Source organism: Xiphophorus hellerii, chromosome 15 (assembly GCF_003331165.1).
Source record: "Xiphophorus hellerii strain 12219 chromosome 15, Xiphophorus_hellerii-4.1, whole genome shotgun sequence".
Taxonomy (NCBI): Eukaryota; Metazoa; Chordata; class Actinopteri; order Cyprinodontiformes; family Poeciliidae; genus Xiphophorus; species Xiphophorus hellerii.
The window spans coordinates 462,868-474,926 of record NC_045686.1 but is presented as its reverse complement, the minus strand read 5'-3'; the positions used below and the strand labels follow the sequence as shown (position 1 = coordinate 474,926).

The window sequence follows — 12,059 nt, the reverse complement described above, 5'->3', positions numbered from 1 at the left end:
TAAAGATTTTTGTGATAAACCATGAAGTTTTAGAATCTTTCAACAGAACGGTGAAACTGGACTATTTAAAGTAAGTTTTTCTCAGTATAGCCTCAGGATGCTAACAGAGCTAGCATCTCCTTCACCCTGATCCTGACCGGAACCTGCCGTCGGACCGGACTGAACTCCAACCGCTGATCTAAGCAGCATAATGAATGAAAGACGAGACTCAGAGGCACATAGAGAAAAATATCAGAGGTTTTATTTTGTATAAAAGTGGAGAAATCGTCCAGCAGGGGGAGACATAAACAGCTGCAGCAGGGAGCTTGTTGTCATCAGTTTTACAGTAAAATTCACTTCCTGCAGATCAGAGATGGAGGCGGAGCTAAAGCTGCTGTTTCCAGAGCATTAAAGAGAAATCCTGCTTATCCCCACGGAAACCGACTCACCCTGCAATCAGCTTCTGTTATGGTTAAGTCACATTATACCAGAGGACAGAGCATGCTGCGCTTTTATTGTGAAATACAGAGGAAGAGTTAACGGTCACAGCTTAACAGAGCAGTAAACAACTGGCCCCGTTTTTCTGATCCTCTGCTGAAACATCAGCGTTATGGCTTTCAGGGACGGGCCGACTGCAGACTCTTCATAAATATTTTTAAATAATTATTACTGACGGTGACTCTGAACTCTGAAGGACCAATCAAAGCTTCACCGGGTTCAGAAACAACAGAACCTCCCTCTAAATCAGCAGCAGGCGGCTGGACGACTGGAAGGAAAACAGTTAAGACTTCATCAGATACCAGCAACTCCATCAGTTCATCACCAGCAGCAGTGCAGAAAATAATAATAATAATGATAAAAAAACAATGTTCTGTAGTAACAGAAGGAAGAGAAATGAGTGTAACTCCACAGGAACGTGTGTGTGTGTGTGTTCTGGTCTTTCTGCCTCTGTAGGGACCAGGGCTCTAACTCAGCAACATGAAGACAGAGATACAAGGACACATCAGCAGGACAGCTGTGGACACACGTCCTTATTCTGAGGACGTGTGTCCACAGCTGGATTACTTCTTCACGGTGGGGACACGTCTTCAGTGACCCAGTGTCCAGGCCAGATTTCAGAGTTCAGGTTCATGGAGACCAATAATTTACAATCCCCACAAAGCCAGAAACGCCCGTGTGTGTGTGTGTGTGTGTGTGTGTGTGTGTGTAGGGCGGGGTGATGAAGGCAGGCTTGGCTCTGGGGTCAGAGGTCATCACATGCCCTGTCGGATGCTCTGGATGATCTGGAAGATGGCTGAAAGACACAGAGAGGTGGATGTTAGCAGGAGGAGGAGGAAGAAAAACAAGAGGAAGAGGAGGAGGAGGAGAGCAGAAGCAGGGAGTCTGGCCCTGATGAAGGTTCTGGTCCAGATACTGGAGGCGGTGAGGAAGAGGAAGAGCAGCTTCCTGTTCTACTTCCTGTCTCAGTGTGAAGATAAGTGACTGTGAGATTTTTTACTTCCTGTTTCTCTGCAGAGGTTTCTGCCTCCTGAGTGGAGATAACGGGCCGTAACCACGGCAACGGGCCGTAACCACGGCAACGGCCCAGTAGACAAAGGTTCTACTGGTCTAACTGGCCCTGGGAGTTCTGCAGAACTTTAGCGCATCCAGAACCAAATCCAGAACCTGAGAGGAAATCAGTGGGAGGTTCTGATGGTTTCTGCTCGCTGCAGGTTCTGGTAGAGTTCTGTTTGGTCCGGTCCGGTCCAATCCAGATCTCTACAGCCGATCAGCCATGGTGACACCACAAAGGAGGACCATGAGGGAAGCTCAGAACCAGAACCTATCAGGACCGAACCCATCAAAACTTGTCAGAACCCGTCAGGACCGGACACGACCCATCAGAATCTCCGCTCCGGTTAGCTTGTAACCAGGAACCAGGGGCCTCATGCATCAAACAGTTTGCCGTTTTCACACTAAACCTTGGCGTACGGAAAAAATCAGATGCATAATCCATGCGCAGGTTTCCTTTATTCATCCTGATTTACAGGAAACAGAGCAGCTGCTGCTCCGCCTGTCGCCTCCATAAATACATATTAATGTAAATTAGTATAAATACCCGGAAGTCTGCCGCCAGGTGAAGCAGTAACCATGGCAACGACCTTGTTTGTAGGAGAATAAGCATTTATTATAATAATAATAATTATATATAGGCCTGTCACGATAAACGATAAATCAATTAATCGTACGATAAATTAAAACTATCGACGTCATTTTAATTATCGGCATTATCGTCTCTTCCGGCCTTTTTCTCTTTCTGTTGATGACACTAAATGAAAAAGGGCTGAACTCCGGTTCTCTCCACTGACCTCTGACCTCATTTCCTTAGTGTAAAGCCCAGCGCACACTACACGATCTTAGAGCTGTCGGCCGATTGTCGGCCCATTTTCAAAACCTGACAGACCCACACATTAGCCGACAGAAATCCTAGGTATAACGGTTCCATCGGGTTCGTTCCTGCCGTGTGGTGTCCAACAATGGGCACAAAATAATGGCTACAAGTTCAGTGAACTAATTTTAAAACCAGGCATTAATCAATGCTTTACTACAATCTACCTGCAATGCATGTGGCTAGTGTCAGCGTAAAGTCCTGACTGAATGAAAATCATTATAACCTATTTACATCACGTTAATGAAGAACAGCTGAAAAGTTACCGGGTTTATCAACTGCGGTAGCAATTTCGCTCCAACTCCTCCCCTGGTCATTTCTATATTCTTTGCATGTTGAATAAACATTAATGTTGTTTCCACATATCATCTCCAATGTCCGCTGGACTTCGGGTTGCGCCGTGTCAGCTGTTTGGGATTCCCCTCGTAATTTCCCCTCAGAAAGCAGGGAGGAGAATCCTGCTTTCTGATTGGCTGCCTGTCACATTCAACAGGCTGCGTTGAGATCCCAGTCGGGAAAAACCCTGATTTAGATCGGAGCGGCAACGACGATCTACCGTAACACACCACACAATCTTAGAAAGACCAAAGGTCTAAGATTGTTGTAAGGGGAAAAATAGGAGCAAAAAATCATGTAGTGTGAACTATTGCATCAGGTAGACGATGTTCCCATCTTCTCTATTTAAATCTAATTATTACTGAAGGGCAATATAATATACAGACTTCATAATCTGCACTCTTTAGGTTGAATGAATTATTTATTTCCACTTTGGCTTTATGTTGTTTAGTTTTTATTCAAGTACATTTTTTATTAATAGAGACTGAGAATCCATTTTATTTTTGTTTTTGGTTGTTTTGTTTATTTTGTTTATCAGTTCCAGTGTTAAATGTTCTTTTGAAAATAAAGTGTATCTATCTTTGGCAGGAAATTGCATCATTATTACGTCATTTCCATTAAATCAGTGTAAAAAGGTCTTCAAACAATATTATCGTTTATCGCAATAATTTTTGAGACAATTAATCGTTGAGCAAAATTTGCTATCGTGACAGGCCTAGTTATATATTTTATTTAAAAGGACAAATAATGTCACCTCACAAAAATAAAAATAGATTTTAAAGAAAAAAAAATCAAAATTAAAGAAATGAAAAATAAAGAGATCCTGTAAATGGCTGTTAGAGCAGCAGAGCGTTCAGCCGGATTTAAAGACAGACAGACAGGCAGAGAGTCTCTGAGTGGGAATGTGGACGATCATTGTAAATACTAGATGCTTTATGTCCATAAGGAGCATTCAGAAAGCGGGCGGCTGCAGCTGGACCGGTACCGGTACCTGCTTTAAGTTCTGCTCAGAGCTCCAGGATGATCAGTCTGGATGAATCTAAACGCTCAGAAACCAGCAGATCAATCTGATCTCTGATCAATGGCTCCATGTTCTCCATCAGAGCCAAAGCTCCTCAGGTAGCAGCTCACCTTGATGCAGCTACTGATATACCTGGGATTGTCTCCACACCTGATCACCTTCAATAATCAAACCTGTTGATTATTTTTAATCAGCAGGTTGGATTTAACCTGCTGATCCAATTTCAGTCAGAATGAAATGACCCATAGATGCATTTCATTTGCTTCGGTTCACCGAATGACCGATGAGTTTCATCTTTATGAGACACAAACTGAGGAAAAGTTCTATTTACATTCTAGTGAGGTTTTCACATACTTTTATTTTTATTTTCTTTATTGTGTGTGTGTGTGTGTGTTAGCTTATTGTCTGAGGATAAATGTGGTTCAGTTTCATTGTTTAGTTTAAACAATAAAATATTAAAATCATTAAAATCATCGGGTTTGATGCTTCCTGGTCTAAATAACTGAATCAGATTTCAGTGGATTTGGTGAGTTTTGAGGTTTTGCAGTTTGTTCTTGTTTACAGAAAAACTTTGTGTTGCTGCTGTAGATTTTCACGCCGGGGAAAAAAGTGTTTGTATATTTACACAAACTTTGATAATTTTATACATGCCGATTTGTGCGTAAAATATGGCGGCGCAGATTTTTTGTGCACACGCTGCTTTATTCATGAGGCCCCAGAACACGATTCCTCAGGGTGCAGTTGGGTTTGGACCGACCACCAGAGGAGAAACACCAGAACAGGTCCGTCCCACCCTGGTCCAAGCTCAGATTAAACAGAACCAGAACCAGCCAGTATCCACAAACGGCCCAATCAGGTCAGGTGGAGCTTCTTGATAAGCCATGCTATCATGCTGACCCGCCTCACCAGGTCACCAAAGGTCATGGTTCTGCAGAGGAAACTCACCTGATCCACAAACCACGAAGACGAAGAGCGCCAGCAGCCAGGGACCCACCGGAGACTTGTCCTCGTTCACCGGCCTCTGCAACGCAAAGCAGGCAGCATGAGAACCGCAGAGACGCAACGCTCCACTTCCTGCTGAGGCCCGGTACCACAAGTACCACCCGGTTCCACCTAGTATCACCAGGTATCACCTGATTCCACCTGGAACCACCTGGCTCAAACCTGACCTGAACCATTTCCAGAGGAGAACCATCTACAGACGGTACATCCAGGCAGTTGCCAACTTGCTTCCAGGTGATGAGGAACCAGTCGGGCCCCGGGGCCCGGGTTGGATTCATTATTGTTACCAATAATCACCAATATCATCAGGTTCTCCTGCAGCTCTGATGCTGCAATAAAACTCAGCAGCTTCACTTCCTGTCAGCCACAAACCAGCTGATGGAATCAAACGCCTCGAGCTAAGCTAGCATCCTTCCCACAGCCCAGAGGAAAATTACTCATTAATATTCATATGCTAATCCGAACTAATCAGATGGAGTTTATTCATGTTACCGGGACCAGAGCTTCAAACTGGACCATGACCCGACCACCATCAGCTCAGACAGCTGCAGGAGGAACATGGAGGTGGTGGAGTGGTGCTGTGGGCTCACTGAGGAGCTTTCCTCCTGACCGGGTCACTGGACCCAGAACATCTGAACATCAACAAACTTCCTAGAAATCCACCATGCAGGGGGCGGTGGCTCCCAGCAACCTGCTGCAGTTATGTAATATTTAAATTAGCTCCGACAGACAAAGATCCGAACCCCGAACTGTAAGCCGAACCGAACCTAGGACCCGTTCCACTAAGATTATCAGTTTAAATCCGTTTTTTACAGTTTATGATTCTGATTAAAGAGGTAGAGCATCTAAAATCCTAAAGGTTGTGAGAGGAGTCTGGTCACTTCCTGCTGTAACCCCGCTGATTGGCAGAGCGGAGCCACGCACCAGATACGGAGGTGTTTCCGCTCCATGTCCAGCCAGGTCCAGTATAATATCAGTAATTACTCCATGTCGGAACCCACCGAGGTTTTCTGGACGTGTCCCCGCTGTGTGATCGTCTTGCTGTGCCGCTCGTTGGCCACCTTCATCCGCTGAACTGCAGACATGTTCCCACCGTAACTACCGGAGCCGGACAGGAGCGGGTCGGAACCGGGTCAGAACCTGGTCAGAGAGAGCAGCAGCGCAGGCTGGAGGCTGTGGGGCGGGAGTGGTGAACGGCTCGGCTCGGGTCTGGTTCCCCTCCGTAAGTAACCTCCGAGGAATCGGCGCTAGCTGTTAGCTGGTGCTAACTGAACTCCGAGGAACTGACCCGGTCACGTGACACTGGTCGGAGCGCCGCAGGGTCTCTGCTGCCCCCTGGTGGCAGGAGAGGAACTGCGTTCATTTCATTTCACCGGAATGAAATAAACTTTATACAAAAACTAAGACACGAACATTCAGTCATGTTGGAAGAATTCCTTTCAAACTTAGACCTTAATTTAAATATCTATTATCAACCCATTTGGACCTAATTTAGTCAACAGAAAGAGTCTAAACTGAGCTGAAATCATCTTGGACCCTTCAGATGGAGGTCAAACCAGGACTGGATGAGCCATCCAGAACCAGGAAGGCATCATGGTTGGTCTGGTAAACCATGAAGGCATCATGGTTCTGATACTACAGCTGGATCAGAACCTTTCCACAGGTCTGGGTTAGAATCGTTTTTTCAGCAGCTGACCCAGAAACTGGTTCTGGTTTTGGACTGAATGCATCATGAAATTAAATCAGTGTGATTAATAACTAGTTATTTAGTGAATTTTCCGATAATTAGATTGATATAATATGGTACTAACTGAAAGTATGAATGTTGTGATTATGGGAGTAAAACTAGATAATTTCTCTCTTTCTGTTTTCCAGCTTCTCTGATTATAATTACAATTATTCACATTTATGTCAGAATGATGATAAAAAACTATTTTATTAATCAGATCAGTTTGATTTTAAATGCATATTAGATGTTTACTGTGAGATTAAACCAAACTAAACCAATCAGTCTGGATTAACTTCAGTTCATCTGATTTCCTCAGGCTGGAAGGAAGAAACCAAACCTTCCTGTTCTCTGATGAGACCACAGGCTGGGACATAATGAGCAGAGGGGAAGCTTGAACATCCTAGCTGTGAGGTATGGTGGTGGCAGCATGATGCTGTGGGGCTGATTTAGTGCAGGAGGGACTGATGTCACAGAACCGAACAGAACCGAACAGAACTGATGGTATCATGAGGAAAGAGGCAGAAAGTGGAAATCAGGTTCAGTTTAATTCTTCGTCAGCGCTAACACACACCTACACACACCTACAGGTCACACACACACACACCTACAGGTCACACACTCACACCTACAAGTCACACACACACACCTACACACACCTACAGGTCACACACATCTCTGCAGGCAGCCGGCAGGTCAAAGGTCACTAGCATTAGCATCATCCTGAGCTCAGCCGGCTCTGGTTAGTATCGTCCAGCATGAAATCTCCGCCTGGAGGTCAGAGGTCATGCAGGGTCATCTTCAGTTGCGAGAAGCAGCGGTGTTTCCATGGTAACCGTCCCTAGCAGCCCAGGCCGCTGATGGAGCCGATGCGGTCCAGCTTCATCCCGAAGCATCCTCTTCCTCCTGCCGTGGCCTTGTGGCTTCGCCTCCTCGTCTTCGCCCGCCGCCGCAGGAAGTCCAGGAAGAGCCGGGGCACCACTTCCTGTCTGCCAGCCAATCCGCTCACGTTACCGTGGCGACTCAGGGCCAGCATCAGAGGCGGGGAGGTTGGCGAGGAGGCGGAGCCCTCTGTGATGTCATCAGGCGGGGGCGTGGCCTCGATGAGGGAGGCGAGGCGAGAGCCGAACAGAGAGAGAAACACCTGGACGAACACGCAGGTAACATCAGTCACATGACCTGACCGACCAATCAGCTGGCAGAGCCACAGTATGAAGGACACACCTGCTGCTCGTTGTGCTGAGGTGAAGGCCTCGTTTCCACGGAAACCAGGAGCAGGAGCAGGAGGCCCACCGGAGCGGAGGAGGCGGCGGCCATCTTTATTTACAGACAAAAATAAATTACAACCTGAAAAATAAAATCATCAGAAATATTTTTCAATGTTTGTTAGCAAAAATAGAAACAAGATGAGATTTTATTATGAATTTAAAATAAACATTTTTAAATTCATAATAAATGTAAAAATGGGTTTTTAAATATGTCACAAATATTCAGAATCAAAGATGTAAAACACAGGAACCAGTTCTGGAGTTTAACATTAATATTAAGAAAAACTTCATCAGTGTTTAAACATGGCTCCAGTTTCACTGAGAGCTTCAACAGGAAGTGATGCTCGTCTACTTCCTGTCAGCCCCCCACCTGTCCCGCTCAGGAAAACGCTTCAGATTAAATTATATTTTCAGAATCAGTTTGAAACTAATTAATATTTCCTGGAAGAGGATGAGAATCTTTAATGATCCAAAATGATCCTGAATTCATATTTTAATAGTCGAGCCAGAAAATATTTAGTTTTACTGATGAAAAATATTAAAGGTTTAGTGCAATAGTCCATCCTCATTAACAAAGATTTAACAGGTAAAATTATTTATTATTAAACTAATTATGTATTATCAATAATTATTTGTTCATTTGTAGTAATGACTATTATTTAGAAATTACTAAACTATTGAAGTAAATCAGTTTTCATCCACATTATTACAGGATCAACAGTTAAATTATTATAATGTATTTATTAGTAGTAATAACTATTATTACATAATAAACCCAACTAGAAAATTTCGGAAGAAATTTAGCAGGGGCCTGCCAAGGCGCGCCCGTGGGGTTCGGGCCCGGCGTCGTCACGCTACAAATTGGCATCGACGCTTAAGAACGCCGCAACGTAATCAGTGGCACGCGGAGAACCGCAAGAACGTTAAGTAAGGCGGACGTGCACCATTCAGTACGATTTAAAATGTTGTCAAGGCTTTTATTTTGGAAGTTTTGTTAAACTTCATTTTAAAGGGCCAAACTAATCCCATGCGTAATAGTCCTTGGGATAAAATAGTTATATAATGCTCAAAACACAAGTAGCTGATGTAAAAATATTTAAGGCTTTTATTTTGAAATTTTCAGTATGCTTCATTTTAAAGTTCTGAACTAATACCACATGTAAGAGTGCTTTGGATGAAAAAGTCAAATAAAGCCAAAAAGAGCAATTACGTCATGTAAAAATATTCAAGGCTTTTATTTTGAAATTTTCAGTATGCTTCATTTTAAAGTTCTGAACTAATTCCACGTGTAAGAGTGCTTTGGATGAAAAAGTCATATAAAGCCAAAAACAGCAATTACCTGATGTAAAAATATTCAAGGCTTTTATTTTGACATTTTCAGTATGCTTAATTTTAAAGGGCCAAACTAATACCATGTGTAACAGTGCTTTGGATGAAAAAGTCAAATAAAGCCAAAAACAGCAATTACCTGATGTAAAACTATTCAAGGCTTTTATTTTGAAATTTTCAAGTATGCTTCATTTCAAAGGGCCAAGCTAATACCATGTGTAACAGTGCTTTGGATGAAAAAGTCAAATAAAGCCAAAAAGAGCAATTACATGATGTAAAACTATTCAAGGCTTTTATTTTGAAATTTTCAGTATGCTTCATTTCAAAGGGCCAAACTAATACCATGTGTAACAGTGCTTTGGATGAAAAAGTCAAATAAAGCCAAAAAGAGCAATTACATGATGTAAAAATATTCAAGGCTTTTATTTTGAAATTTTCAGTATGCTTCATTTCAAAGGGCCAAACTAATACCATGTGTAACAGTGCTTTGGATGAAAAAGTCAAATAAAGCCAAAAAGAGCAATTACGTAATGTAAAAATATTCAAGGCTTTTATTTTGAAATTTTCAGTATGCTTCATTTCAAAGTTCCGAACTAATACCACGTGTAACAGTGCTCTGGATGAAAAAGTCAAATAAAGCCAAAAAGAGCAATTACTTCATGTAAAAAATATTCAAGGCTTTTATTTTGAAATTTTCTGTATGCTTCATTTCAAAGGGCCAAACTAATACCATGTGTAACAGTGCTTTGGATGAAAAAGTCAAATAAAGCCAAAAAGAGCAATTACATGATGTAAAAATATTCAAGGCTTTTATTTTGAATCTATTATTATGCTCCATTTTAAAGTTCCGAACTAATCCCATGTGTAACAGTGCTTTGCATGAAAAAGTCATATACGGCCAAAAAAAGCAATTACATGATGTAAAAATATTCAAGGCTTTTATTTTGAAATTTTCAGTATGCTTCATTTCAGAGGGCCAAACTAATACCACGTGTAACAGTGCTTTGGATGAAAAAGTCACATAAAGCCAAAAACAGCAATTACCTGATGTAAAAATATTCAAGGCTTTTATTTTGAAATTATTATTATGCTCCATTTTAAAGTTCCGAACTAATCCCATGTGTAACATTGCTTTGGATGAAAAAGTCATATACGGCCAAAAAGAGCAATTACGTCATGTAAAATATTCAAGGCTTTTATTTTGAAATTTTCAGTATGCTTAATTTTAAAGTTCCAAACTAATCCCATGTGTAACAGTGCTTTGGATGGAAAAGTCAAATAAAGCCAAAAAGAGCAATTACGTCATGTAAAAATATTCAGGGCTTTTATTTTGAAATTTTCAATATGCTTAATTTTAAAGTTCCAAACTAATCCCATGTGTAACAGTTACTGAGTTAAATCAGTTATATACAGCCCATAGCAGCAAGTAGTTCTAAAGGCCAGTTCTCAGTCCTGATCTGTTTCAACTGAGGACAGTTAGAACTACAATGATGCGTATTTGTAGTCCAAACCAGCAGCCAATAGCCTCTTGAGTTCCGTTGCTATGTTAAATAAGTTTCACACCAAGGTGTGAAGTGTTAGTGAAAGAGCCTGAGAGCCTCGAAAATCCTGTCGCATGACTTTGCTCTGAAGCACCGTGACAGAAAACCGTACGGTCTAGATAAATTTCGAAAACATTTTACCGGAGCAGACAGGCGTATCAATGTCAGGACCGATTTTGATACTAATCGTGCGATATTTGTGGGCGTGATGGCGATTTCAAAATGATTTGGGCTGAAAAAGTTGTCTTGATCTCTCACTCTAAGCAGCCAGAGACGCACTCTAACTTTAGGAAAAATGAGAAACTTTGGGTCGCTTAGAGACAAATTGTGGACAAACCGTAACTGGTATCGACGAGCCGTCTTCACTTTCGAAGAGATCACAGACGTATCTACAAAATGAAATTTGAATGGCATTTCTAGGTGAATTTGTGACGACACAGAAAATCCTCAAAAATAGGGTATTTCCAGGATTTTTCCCATTGACTTATAATGGGTTTTTTTTCGTAGTTTTTTGCGAATTATGTCGCCACGTTAACCCCAAATCCCACCAAAAATAATAGCTCCAATGGCGTGAATTTTCTGCACGTTTTGATACCTCATTTGTAGGTGTGCACCCAGCGGTATGAGCCGCATTAACGGTGACGGAAGAAAAATAAAGAAGAAGAATATTAAAGAGACGCTTCTCTCCGACAATAGTAATAGGTTCCTGCCATTGCTTTGCATGGCAGGCCCCAATTATATCAGTTATTGTTTATTACAAAGTAAAATTATTTATTATAATTCAATTATTTATTCTTTTTTTCTCTATTTTTATCATTAAATCACAAAACTGGATCAGATTTTATTATTGTTACAATTTTCATTTTTAATTTCAGAACTTTGAACCTGAAAGCTGCAGAACTTACTCCAGCAGCGGTCCAGAAGGTTCTGCTGGAGGTCGGGTCCAAACGAAGCAGATCCTGGTCCTGGTTCTGGTTCTGGTCCTGGTCCTGGTCCCGGTTCAGGTTCTGGTCGTGGTTCTGGTTCTGGTTCTGGTCCTGGTTCTGGTCGGTCCTGAGACGAGCCCGGCCGGGTCTGCAGAACAACCTCAGAGTTCTGTTTTTATAAGACTCGGTGCCGTGATGTCACACATTCTTTGGGTCGCCCAGGTCTTCATGGCGTCGCCCCGGCAACACAGTCTCACACACACACACACACACACACACACACACACACACACACACACACACACACACACACACACACACACACACACACACGCCGGGTCAGTGATGGGCGTCCAGTCAGAGACATGGAGAGGAAACGATGTCCAGAGGTTCATGAAGGTCCAGAACCATCTGAGCCGGGTCAGAACCAGAACCAGAACCATGCTGGACTGACTCTGTTCTTCCTGGGGAGGGACGACTTCAGGTGGCGGCAGCATGGTGCT

General features: G+C 42.5%; 2 protein-coding genes across 3 annotated transcripts; both read right to left on the bottom strand.

Moving 5' to 3' along the window:
• Nucleotides 1-318: 318 nt before the first annotated feature.
• LOC116734005 (stress-associated endoplasmic reticulum protein 1-like) lies at nt 319-6,046 on the bottom strand. Its single transcript, XM_032585077.1, has 3 exons — nt 5,768-6,046; nt 4,710-4,785; nt 319-1,273 (listed from the first exon to the last, which is right to left on the bottom strand). Exons 1-3 carry the CDS (start codon nt 5,849-5,851, stop codon nt 1,233-1,235), a joined length of 201 nt encoding a protein of 66 aa, XP_032440968.1. The 5' UTR covers nt 5,852-6,046; the 3' UTR covers nt 319-1,232.
• Nucleotides 6,047-7,326: 1,280 nt separating this feature from the next.
• LOC116734004 (C-type natriuretic peptide 2-like) lies at nt 7,327-11,690 on the bottom strand. Of its 2 annotated transcripts, none has more exons than XM_032585075.1 (3): nt 11,536-11,690; nt 7,717-7,839; nt 7,327-7,636 (listed from the first exon to the last, which is right to left on the bottom strand). In XM_032585075.1, exons 2-3 carry the CDS (start codon nt 7,807-7,809, stop codon nt 7,334-7,336), a joined length of 396 nt encoding a protein of 131 aa, XP_032440966.1. In that variant the 5' UTR covers nt 7,810-7,839; nt 11,536-11,690; the 3' UTR covers nt 7,327-7,333. The 2 variants fall into 2 exon arrangements, with proteins under 2 accessions (XP_032440966.1, XP_032440967.1); XM_032585076.1 differs by having other exon boundaries at nt 7,717-7,809.
• Between the last annotated feature and the right edge of the window lie 369 nt (nt 11,691-12,059).